This window comes from Protopterus annectens, chromosome 4.part1 (assembly GCF_019279795.1).
Source record: "Protopterus annectens isolate FY-2018-M chromosome 4.part1, PAN1.0, whole genome shotgun sequence".
NCBI lineage: Eukaryota > Metazoa > Chordata > Ceratodontiformes > Protopteridae > Protopterus > Protopterus annectens.
Genome location: NC_056734.1, coordinates 88003742 through 88016643, shown reverse-complemented (window position 1 = coordinate 88016643; position 12902 = coordinate 88003742). Strand labels below are relative to the sequence as shown.

General features: G+C 40.1%; 1 protein-coding gene across 1 annotated transcript in view; it reads right to left on the bottom strand.

The window, feature by feature from the left end:
- Positions 1-12902, bottom strand: part of LOC122801177 (calsyntenin-2-like) — an 843582-nt gene that overhangs the window by 649410 nt on the left and 181270 nt on the right. The window contains exon 3 of the mRNA XM_044070740.1: positions 406-572. Within this exon, the coding sequence (XP_043926675.1) occupies positions 406-572 (167 nt within the window). The remainder of the gene's footprint in view (positions 1-405; positions 573-12902) is intronic.

Sequence of the window (12902 nt, the reverse complement as noted above, 5' to 3'; positions counted from 1 at the left end):
CGAATACAAAATGCGGTGCTATCAGAATACACATATTTGGGAAATTGAACACACTATCCTGTGTATGGCCGTGTAAGTGGTACAATTGCCTTTCATTCTGGATGTTCAAAAGCTATGGTTTCTATTGTCATGTCAGGTAACTGAATTTATTTATCAGTGCTGACCTGCAGTGCAGCATGGGGGGGGGGTTACTTCATTCCTGAGTGTGGCTCAGGTGGATAAATAAGATAGCATATCACTTGCCATAAAGAGTACATACATTTATTTTAAGGCATTAGAGTCCACTGTAAACAACAAAAAGTGTCATAAAAAGAATGATAAGATCAGCTGTGTATTTTATGTTTACCAACACAGAAATCTTTATAACTAATACAGAGCAAGCACTGATAAGGACTCATGTCTCACCTTTATTCCTTTACCTAGGCTCTCCAGAGAATTAATATCCAGGCCCTCCTTACAGGCCTGCAGGCAGGAAATCACTTTCTGGCTCTCTATCTTCCCAGGGTGAATTGTAAGCCCAGCGAGACTGCCACGGAAATACTGCGCAAATCTTGGCTTCACGACTTCACCACCTAAAAAGAAATTATGGCAGTTCACTTTCCTTTGGGATAGACCAGTGAAAGTGTGTCTTTGAATCCGCAACAGTCAAAGACTGCAAAAATATGCATACAGGCAAAAGCATTACCATTCATCTTCTACCAGGTTTAAGGACTTTGCAGCAAGTAAACACTAGAAGCAGATGGAAATAAGGTCGTACAAAGAACAACGCAACTTAGAAAAGTGGGCACCACAAAAATCTGCATAGGATAAAAACATTAAAACTTTTTAACTGCAATATAACTGTATTTTCTTTAAATGATAGCAGCTTTAGAATTACCTCTGACTATGATTTACTGATTCATTATACCATTGCAGCACTCATCTATTAACCTCCAATTAGGGAGCATAATAATGGTAGACACTTTTCTTCGTTGGCTAAGTTTTAACTAAATAATGTTATAATGACTAGACTGTGAAAGGGAAGTATATCAGCACTGGTATCATTTGCTTCTTAGTTTGAATCAGTCTATTGTTTTGCTAATGCATTTAGTTGCATTATAAGGATAAATGCTGTCATATCAGTATGTGGGTTGCAAATGAATGAAAAGGGTGCATTATAAATGCTAAGTGAAGAGAAAGCATAACATTTGGAACTGCATCTTGGCCATGATATTATAGGTTATTTATGACATCATTTGTGAACTGAAATGAAAACAAGTCATCTGCCCATTTAAGTTATAGCACTTAGAATATTCAGATCTTCAGTACTTCAAAAGCTAAGCTGAGCTATTTCATGTGAACAGCACTAGTAGCTGCTTTAAAAGCAGGATGCAGTGTGAAACCATATGGATTATAGGATTTCTATCCCATGAGTATCTAGTTGCTACGTGTAGTACAAGCCATTTACAGCTAGAAATCTGAATTATTTTGGTTTGTCTTCAGTACTACAATTTTCAGGTGGCCTGTGGTCGGATTGTCTTGTATATCCTATGATCCAATGATCCTGTTTAAATACAGCTGTCTAGAATGCACCTCTGTTTCAGCTAACAGAGACTTCTAAACAATGAGGCTTTTGTGTGAGATTTGTGTAGGACTTGAAGTACTTGCACTTTCCTTTTGCTGAACTAAGTAGTATGATAAATGTCATGCAAACAAGTTCTCATCTTTTACCAAATTACTTGCATCCCCTATTTCCTTCTTTATGTCAACCTGTAATACATTTAAGATATATTCTGGGGTGTGTCTCTATGATTTGTTAAATCTACTGCTAAGATGGGGAGAAATGCATAGCCACTGTTGCAAATTGTTTCTGTAGGCTACACACTAAAGTGCGCTAGCCGATTTACAGCATTTATAGCATTTACTGTCTGTTTTTTTCCTTGTCTCTGTAATAAAACAAAAAAAAAAATCTCTTGTTTTCCTGCCTTACTGAACTAGAGTAGTCCAGTTTCAGAGTTGCTGATCCCTGGGCTTTGTTTTTAGTTCCTGTTACTGATTCATTGCCTTATTAGGGAGGAGGGAAGTTTCTTTGCTTACCAGTGGGAGTGGGAAGCACTGAGCGGCCTTTCTGTCCGATTTGGTGAAGTTTCAGCCAGAAACTAGTAGTCCATTGGTTGTTTTGGGCCAATTCTAGCTCCTTTCAGCCCCCTGCTATAAAACACGCTAAACACGCGTTTTCCAGCTTGTACCAACTCAGCACAGATCCTCGTGGTGGCCTGCAGAGTGATCCAAGCAGCAGAGAGCTAAAAGAGTGACTTTCTACCAGATATAAGTATTTTTGTGGCTTTCCCACTGTTATTTAAGCTAGCAACTGCATTTCGCCTGTTTTATTGCTACTTTAAGTGATTTCTGCATTTTACACTGTTTATTGCACTTTAAGTTACTAATTGTTGCAAATTGTTTCTGTAGGCTACACACTAAAGTGCGCTAGCCGATTTACAGCAATTACTGTCTGTTTTTTTCCTTGTCTCTGTAATAAAACAAAAATCTCTTGTTTTCCCGCCTTACTGAACTAGAGTAGTCCAGTTTCAGAGTTGCTGATCCCTGGGCTTTGTTTTTAGTTCCTATTACTGATCCATTGCCTTATTAGGAAGGAGGGAAGTTTCTTTGCTTACCAGTGGGAGTGGGAAGCACTGAGCGGCCTTTTGTCTGATTTGGTGAAGTTTCAGCCAGAAACTAGTAGTCCATTGGTTTGGGCCAATTCCTAGCTCCCTTCAGCCCCTGCTATAAAACACGCTAAAACGCTGTAAGCGCTGGGATGCTGGGAGTTACCACTGTTGCACACAAGAGCAGCGCGGTTAAACAAGATTAAACTATTTGGGCCATCTAAATTCCACTCTTCCAATTTTCCCTTAAAACTACCTTCCTCGAGCTGTACTGCTGATCTAACCAGCATATCCTATAACTGAAAAGTTCATCTCTACTTGATTCCCAAGTAGACTATTCTCTATCTGTAAAGCCTAGCACTTACTCCTACAGTACTTGCACCTTGATAAAGCACTCTTATTATAGATAGTACCCCACCAGCCTAAAACCCACTTCCCCGGAGTCCTTTGAAAGTCTCTTTATCTACTACTTCTAGTATGTCGAGGATCAGTTGCTAGTGTCCTCTCAGCTCAACTGGCAATGTTACAACTGCCTCATGTACACAGACAATCCTCTCCACATGCAGAGATGCAGCCAAACTGGAGGCTGAGCTCTCAACATAGGACTGGCAAGACCAGACAGGAGGAGAAGGTAACCACACACAATACATACCCAGTCACACATGGTACCATCACAACTTCAAATCATACACATACTCACACAAAGACATACTGAGGCTCTGATCAAAATTTACCAAAACAGCAGAGGCCACCAAAGCAGACACCCAAACAACTACCACCTCACGACCCAACACATGCAACACATAGACCACACAGTCAGAGTGTCAAACAGTCACAGCCCTTAAGGCCAAACAAAATGCCAGACACACTTGTCATTGGTGATTCCATAGTCAGACACACTGACGCTCACCAGACTGAGTAAAGAGAAGGTCACAGTAAGCTGCCTGTCAGGCGCTAGAATCCGCCACATAACGCAAGCACTCAGGTCTCTCAACAGCAGGTACAAGTGCGACTCAGTCATTGTCCACGCTGGTGTCAACGACCTGAGACGCACCTCCTTGGACTACATGAAAAGGGACATCGAGGAGCTCTCTGATTATGTAGCCCAGGCAGGTATGACCCTGACCTTGAGCAGTATCCTACCTTCACCTAGAATGATGCCACAATACAGTGATAAGATGATCAGCTTTAATAATTGGCTTAAATTCTGGTGTCATTCAAAGGATCCAATGTCTGTCTGCCTGGGATGACATGCTGGACAAGCCACGCTGCTCAAGGGACGGCTTGCACCTGTCACCCTGGGCTTCGGATATTGGCAAAGGCTCTTGCCACCCCATAGTGCCTTTTTAGGCAAGGCTCAAATTCTAAACCTACCACCCTAGAACACCAAAAGGAAAAAACTAAGGGTAATGCTGCTCAATGCCAGAAGTCTCAATCTCAAGATGCACGCACTCAAGGCCCTTCTCAATATGGAGAACATCGATGTCTGTGCTGTGACAGAAACCTGGTTCAAGGCTCCTGAGAGCACCCCAGCACTAACAGGTTTCACCTCATATCATGCGTTCGCCCCAAAATCCGGACAACACCAAGAAAGGAGGGGGGGTGTCCATATTCATAAAGGACACCCACACCTCAAGGTTGGTGGCAACGCATGATGCATCGGAGACCATCCAGGTGCAATTAACCATAGGCAAGACTGCTCTGCAATTTGTAGCATGTTACAGGCCACCCTCTCAAACTCAGGAACCTCACATGGCCTTCCTGAAAACATTGGAGGATAAATGTATCTCCAAACACCATCATACTAGGTGACTTTAACTACCCTAATATAGACTGGGAACACTACACAAGCCCGAACACTCTAACCCAAAGATTCCTGGAGTTCATAAACTCAAATGCCATGGAACAACTAGTCACCATCCCCACAAGAGGAGAAAACATACTTGATCTCATCATCACGAACATGGGATCAAAATGTTCAACACCGGAAGTATACCCCTCACTGGTGAGATCAGATCATAAACTAATCTCGCTGGAGGTCCTCATCCCGCCCCCACCTGAAACAAAAAGACCACAGTGAAAAACTTCTCAAAAGCCGATTTCACACTTCTAAAAACTAGTGTGGTCTCCTTTAAGGCCCCTGAGCCAGTGGTAAACATTACTCAAACCGCTGAATCACTTACAAATGCCTTCTACCAGCACCTACAGGACTGCATGGATCAGGCAATCCCAAACAAAACTAAGACTCTCTGTACCAAAGGCAAGCGTCCAGTCTGGTGGACCCCAGCCATAAACAAGCTCTACAACAAAAGGAGGAAGCTACTACAAGATAGAGCAAAATCCTTGAAAGGTAAGACACCTTTGATCATTATAAGTAAAAACTAAGAGCTCTCATAAAATCATCCAAGGCAAATTTTGAGAGAAAAATCGCCAAGGACTCTAAAGAGAATCATAAGGCCTTCTTTAGCTATGTTAGAAACCTAGGAGGAAACTCCCAGATATGCTCAGAATTAGTTCAAAATGATGTGAAAATTACTGAACCTACACACATTGCCAACATACTGGCTGACAGGTTCAGTGCAAACTTCTCCCCTCCCCAAAAGGAGAGATATCTATTCCAGAGGATTGTAGCCCCCAAACATCTCCAACGCCCAGGTGAGAACTGCCCTCACTAAGGCAAAACACAGCATCCATGGGACCGGATGGTGTCCCCGGCTGTGTGCTTCATGAACTCAATGAGGAATTAAACCCACAGTTAGGACAGCTGTTTAATCTTAGCCTCACCTCAGGATACGCATCAAGGAGTGGCGACGGCGACTGTGGTCCCACTTCATAAGGGCGGTGCCTCCACAGACCCTGGAAATTACCGCCCCATTAGCTTGACAAGCCTTATCTGCAAAGCCATGGAGAGGATCATAATGGAACTCATAAATAAAGACATAGGGAACTTGCAGACTTTGGATCCAACTCAGTTTGGCTTTGTCAAAGGCAGATCCTGCCTCTTAAACTTGGTTGACTTTTCGAGACAGTCACCAAGGCCATTGATGAGGAAAGGCAGTCCATACAGCCTACCTCGACCTGGCAAAGGCCTTCGACACAATACCCCACTCAGGTATCATCGAAAAACTCATCAGCTTGAATGTAAACCCATACATCACAAGATGGGTTGCAAACTGGCTAAGTGACAGAACCCACAGGGTCAGAGTTGCTGGAGCCATGTCAGACTCAAAGCCTGTCACAAGTGGTGTCCCACAGGGCTCAGTCCTGGGTCCACTCTTGTTCGGCATCTACTTTTCTGAAGTACAAGCAAACACAGGAGGGTTATGGCTGACAAAGTTTGCAGATGACTGCAAACTGGGCGATAGTCGAAAACACATCTGACACAGATATCCTCCAGAAGGGCCTCACAGAAATGGATAACTGGTGCCAGAGCCATGGCCTGAAGTTAAACGCCAAAAAATGCATAGTCATACCCTTTGGGAAAAACAAGGCTACCCCTAGCTACCATATAGCTGGCAATCCACTGAGCACAGAAAAAGTCATCAGAGATCTGGGGACCCAGGTTGACAGTAGCCTTTCGTTTGACACTCATGTTGCTAAAGTAGTTAGGAAAACCTTCTATATCACCCACCTGATCATGAAGGGATTCACATCTAGATCAAGGGAGGTCATCGTCCGCCTGTACTCATCACTTATTAGACCTATGATTGAGTACAATGCCCCGTTCGAATGTATCTGACCAGACACCTGCTGCAGCTTGAAAGGCCCCAAAAGTTCCTCACCAAAAGGATAAAGGGTCTCAAAAATATGTCTTATGCTGCCCGACTGAAAGAACTCCAGCTCTATTCAGTCTCATACCGCTTGCTCAGAGGTGACCTGTGCCTGACATATAAGGCCATGTCAAACCCAGATTTGATGAATATGCTTCACCTCAAAAATCTAGATCCCTCAGAACCACAAGGGCGGAGACTTAAACCTTGACACGGTTATAAATAGAACGTGCTGGAGGGACAGATTCATCACCCAGAGACTCCCTATGCTGTGGAACAAAATCCCGGTACATGTGAGGCAGAGCACCTCTCTGGTCTTGTTCAAGAGGAATCTTGACCAATGGATGGGAGATTGCAGATATACCCCAGGGATTACTTCAGCGTCACTGCTTGACAGAGGCACAGCAAAATGATAGGCATAGTTTTTATTCAAACTAAAGGGGTGGCAAAAGCCACATAACTATGGGCTAGGCTTATAAATGCCCTTGGGCAGATAGCCTAGTATGAACCTATGAACCTATGAACCTATGAACCACTGTTCTAACATACACATATTATTTTGTGTTGGCTTGTGTACCTGCACAAAAAGAGCACGACTTGATGGCTATGTATGTGTGTAGCATTTGACTGGAGTACGACACTGATTCTAGTACACCAGTTGTGAGGATATATAAAGTAGCAGTCAACACTGGTAACATATTAAGCACAGGTTAACAGAACTAAATCAGCATTAAATACAAGTAAAACATTAGGGAAGAATAGAGTTAAACATTAATCCGATCCATGCTATGTTCAGAATGCATATTTACCTACAAAGGAAGGGAAAAGGGAAACAAAGTTAAAATGTGGAGTTTTAATAATAAATAGGTTGAGAGAGAGGGTTGCAAAAGGATTGCCGGGTGGTCTGCAGTGTTAACATAAAGGAGAAGGAGGAAGAGGGATATAAAGACAGACTAAGAGGTAAGGCTGGGGACAGTGAGTCTGCAAAATGTGCTCAGTGCTGCTCAGTCGCCTGTGATTGTAACAGTGATGGCAGGTTTGTGGGTTGGTGGTATAATCATGCCATGCCTGGTGATGTCAAGTATTTACATGATGCTTCTGTGAACAGGTATTTGTAAGGTCTTGCCTGAATGGTAAGGTGGACTGCAGTTCTTTTGGGAGAGATTACCAAATCTGAGAATCCATTACTGAATAGCTGTGGTTGGTGGAGTGGGCATTGTTTCTTTGGATGTTTATACTCAGGAAAGACTGAAATTGTAGGTTGTATGATGTGGTTCTTTAAGCGAGTCAGCTTGTGAAGAAGTGGGATGTTTCATTGTGCATTAGTTTATCTGCTAATGAGCTAGGAAAAGTGCACATCTTTGTGTTACAGGAAGCCACTTGCCTTTGTTTAGAACTATGCAGTGATGCTCTTTGTGGGAGGCAAGGATGGTGAATCTACAGATGTGGTTTGTAGTAGTTTGGAGTAAGGACAGTTTTTATCTTGCAGTTCTTTTTTTGCAGTAGTTGTAGCAATGCAGCATGCAAATGAATACAAGATCATTATGATTAAGTGACCAATAAGTTCAATATGAAGGCATTGTTAGGTGATTATTAATAAACATGTGCACTTGTCATTTGAACCAGTAATAATGTGCCTTGCCATGAGACTGAAGACATACACATCTGTTATTTTCTTTCTCACAGACAATCCACCACCTGTATAGTTAAAGGTGCAGCCTTATACATGCCTATTACATTTAACAATCAGGCACTCTATGAATGACTTTCAACATTTTCAAAAAAGGATAACATTGTTAAAGTAGAAAATAATTTAATAGATTAAGGAACACAACAAACAAGGAGCTAGAAGGCTAAAGGCTAATGCTTAAGACTTAAGATGTGAGAATACCCCTTTGTATTGGTCCATGAATGCACAAAAAAGCACTACTTTTGTAATTTAGTCCAACATGGTCACTTCTAGTGCAACATGGATGATAATACTGCTTTACTATTAAAAATCCCAAATTAGAAGTGGCAGTCTCTGTATCTAGGTTGAGCTATACCAAAAAGGGGTTCATAAGCCTATAGCAATTTCAAAGAGGATCACATGAAACCATTAAAAAAAACACTGCGATTTCATTCCCTCTCTTTCATGAAATATTGGTTTGATAGTCTGTGTAAAGTTTGAGTCCCAGCCTGTTATAATTGCAGGAAAAGTACAATTTCAGTTTCAGAAGACTGGGCCATTTTAGGATTTGTATCTTCCTCTCTGTTAAATGCAGCATTCCCAAAGACAGGAAGAGTCAGACCAGATGTGACATTACGTTTGGAGCAGAAATCAGATTTACATCCTTGGCATCCTCCATATCATTGCTCTAAGTGGAGGCCTTTGGCTCAGCCTACATTTGACATGAGGTTAGTGGAACAAGGTTATAATCTCTGGCATTGACATCTGTGGGTTACATGTGTTGGCATGAGTTCCAGCTTAAGACTCTGGGGCTGTGGGAGTTACAGTTATTTCTTGGGCATTCCCCCCTGCATGCTACAAGGGCCGACACCAGCCAAGGCATCCTGCCCACATGCAATCATTGGTGTGGTCAGACTCAAGGTCATGCCTTCCATACCTATCTGTTTTACACTGAATGGACTTGTACAAAAATCAGCTCCCTACAAGTTTGAAATTGTTACAACAGAGCTATTACCATTATGTGTTCTGTATTCCTTATCATTCAGGTGGGAATTAATGGTGTCTAACAGATCTCAGTGAAAGGGTTTACTTTTTGTTTTGGCATGAGATTGAACCTTTCATTCCCCTACTTATCACTAGCTGGAGAAGACATTATCCAGGCAATCACTCAGGATTTTTCCTTTTTATTGACCTAACCCTGTTCCTGACTGCTGATATGCACACTCAAAGGTGCCAGGGCCCCAAAATCTTTCCTTTGTAGGTATTTCTATGTGTAGGTGTGTGTTGTGTGTGTGTGTGTGTTTATGTGTGTGCTTGTGAGTCTGTGTGTGTGTGTGTGTGTGTGTGTGTGTGTGTGTGTGTGTGTGTGTGTGTGTGTGTGTGTGTGTGTGTGTGTACGTGTTGTGTGTTACTACACCTAAATGTTATAGAGGTTATTCTATGAAGAAGGCTTGACAAATCCAATATAACTTTCCCTACTCCATTTAATGCTTGATATGCATCCCACTTTCCAATTTTTTCCAACCCTACACAATTTTTAACACTTAACTACATATTTTTAACACGTCCTTTAAAAGTTGTTGGTCTTGTTATGCTCACTTCTTGGACGGCATATTTATTGTGTGGGTTGATAGTGAAACAAGGCTGTTAGAATTTTTAAATTATATTAATATATCAACGTCTTTTTTAAGGGTTGTATATTCTTATAATAAAGGTAGTATGATTTTTTAGACATTGAAATACATAAAAATTATGAAAATGAATGTTTTGTTTCCAATATTCATAGGAAACCTATATTTGCTAATAGTTATCTTCACTTCCAAAGTTGCCATCCTAAATTTCAGAAAAAATTGGTTGTTAAAGGCCAATTAGTTAGGCTGGCTAGGATGGTATCGGATGATGATATATTTAAACTGGAGTGTGAAAAGCTATTGGACATGTTCATTAAGCGGGGTTGTCTCATTGAATTTCTACTGGGAATAAAATATGAGGTGGTTAAAAAGAGGTTTAAAGGAATTTATTGTCTCCTCTTAACCAATTCTAACAATATGAAAATTGAGCAAGGGTTAGTTTTGAACTCTAGAACATCAATACAAGAAGATTTTTCTAAATCGTTTATTACGCCCTTTTCAGTGGATTCTTTTAATATTTTACAGGTTATTACTGATAATTGGTTTGTATTTTCATCTAATACTCATTTAAAAAAATATTGGGGGACTAGCCTAAAGTGGTGTTTAGAAAGAATAGATGTTTTAAAGACTTGATGGAGAGAGTGTCAAATTATAATAATAATAAATACAATATGACTAAGTTTAAACATGGGATGTTCAAATGTGGACATTGTAGTTGGTGTAGTTCTATTTTAGTGGGTGAAACAGTAATGGTGAATGGACAACATTTCAAATCTAAGGGGTATTATAATTGTGAAACAAGCTGAGTAATATATGCGGCATGTTGTGAGTTATGTCCTGCCTTCCATATTGGTAAAACCACAAGAAAAATTAAAGACAGGATATATGAGCATGAATGGGACATTAAAAAGGGTAGGGGTTACAAATGCATTATTTAGGCATATTAAAGATTACCCAATTCATTATTTTAAATACAAAGTTATGGAGCATGTCAAAAAGGATGCCATGGGTAAAATAATTGAATATGAGAGAATTCATGTTGCAACTTAGTTTGAATGAAGCTTGCGCCATTAACTCTATGCTTAAACTTAAAAGTTTGAAACTATAAATATGTGAAAGTTTTGGCAGGATGGTATTTTGTTACATTGTTTTTATAAAATATAAGTTTTTTTATTTAATAATGGAATTTGAATGATGGAGAAGTTTTAAGTTAAATAATTAATTGGTCGTGTGACCTAAGTAATACTATTTTAGTTGGAAATTGTTGGTGTATAGCAGTTCTGAAGAAGTCCCATTTGGGATGAAAGTGCTTAACTACTGTTGCTTTTAGTTAATAAACAGTGCTTCATGGATTGGTTTCACCATGGTTCACCTTTTTGTTTCTTTTGGTTATCATTGAGGATTGAAGTCAAAAGATAATGACAGACATTTAAGTTTCAGACTTTATAACCCTCAGAAAATTCACGGTAATGCAAACATCTGCTATTCTATCAAATATCTAAATTTGTAAGAGCAATACTTAAAAAGTAACCCTATTTTTGGTCCTTTGTCACCCCATTATTTATGGCTTTCTGCAGTTTTCTTGCTCTAAGAGGTTGATAGGTATGCTCATTACCAGGTAGTTCAGCTTTTTCTTGAATAAAAAAAAAATACCCATGCTTTTCCTATGTCTTGTGGAATAACTAAGTACAAAGCTTTCACATCCAATGTAACTAACCATGCTTCCTATGTAACCAGAAGTTCTTTTAATTTGTCAACAAAATAAAATGTGTATTTTATATGAGAAGGTGCATATTTCATTAAAGGGGTTCAACATTTTGTCTACCACAATTGCCAGTGTTTCGGTTTTTGACCTTCTAGCTGACACTAAAGGCCTAAAAGATTTTTAATTTTAATTGTATTTACTTTAGGAATACCAAAACAAAAAATACAGAAAATAATGGCTTTGAAATCAAACACACATTGAACATTTCCTGTGAAAGAAAACCTTGGTTAGCAACTCCAGTAGCGTCTCATCGGTTTTGCTGTATGCTCTGGTAAAACAATTCATGATGACTGGTTTATAATGGTTAACATCAGATAACATCAACACTATATGAGCACTTAGCTTTCAGTGCCCTTTACTAATAGGGGTCCACCCTTATCAGCTTTTATAAAATGCCTAGTATGATCTGATGTATGCTTATTTACAGAGTCTCTTCCAAAAGGATTTAAATTAAAATAGCATTTCTTGGCAGGCTGATTTAAAGATGTCTTAGTTCCTCTTCACATACTGCTTGAAACGTGTCAATGGTAGAGTGCAAGATAAGACTAAGATTACTGTGTTTACTTGGGACTGCAAAACTATTGTTCTTTGTTCTCACTTCTGTTGCAGTGAGAACATTCAAATGCAACTGTGTCACAAACATTTTTAATGAAATTAAAGTGTCTGATACCCTACCCCTTGGTTGGGAATAAATCTCAAACCCTTCTTCAATAAGCCATTTTTAGATTCAATTCATGTTTTTTGAAAGATCATTTATCTTAAAACTTGGTGATCCTGTGACTGAAGCTTCCCTGTGCCTCCCATTTTGTATATACTGCAGGTCACCAGAAAAAATAAATACTTAATAAATCCACATAATTTTGATGCAGAGATGTCATCTCCATCTCTGATTCTGGTTGTTGGAGTTCTTCCTCAGTTGTAATGGAAATTATTATTTCTCTTGTAAGAACATTTGTTGTAAATTCCTCAAATTGGTCACTGCTGTTCTTATTGTGGTCTGTTCCTGGACATGAAGTATTTTCCATTTTGTGACTGAAACTTCCCCCTTCTCCATGAATGGTGCTTTCCATAAGTCAGACCATCCTGATGCCTCTTTGTAGCTTAGCTAGATGAAAGCCTGGGCTCTTTCAGTCCTGCTGCTTCTTCTTCTTTCGGCTGCTCCTGTTAGGGGTCACCACAGCAGATTATCTGTTTCCATTTCTTCCTGTCCTCTGCATCTTGCTCTGTCAGACCAACCACCTGCATGTCCTTTCTTGCCACATCCATAAATCTTATCTTAGGCCTTCCTCTTTTCCTGTTACCTGGCAGCTTCATCCTTAGAATCTTTTCCCAATATACCCTGCATCCCTCCTCAGCACATGTCCAAATCAATGTAATCTTGCCTCTCTGGCTTTGTCTCCAAACCTTCCAACCTGGGCTGAC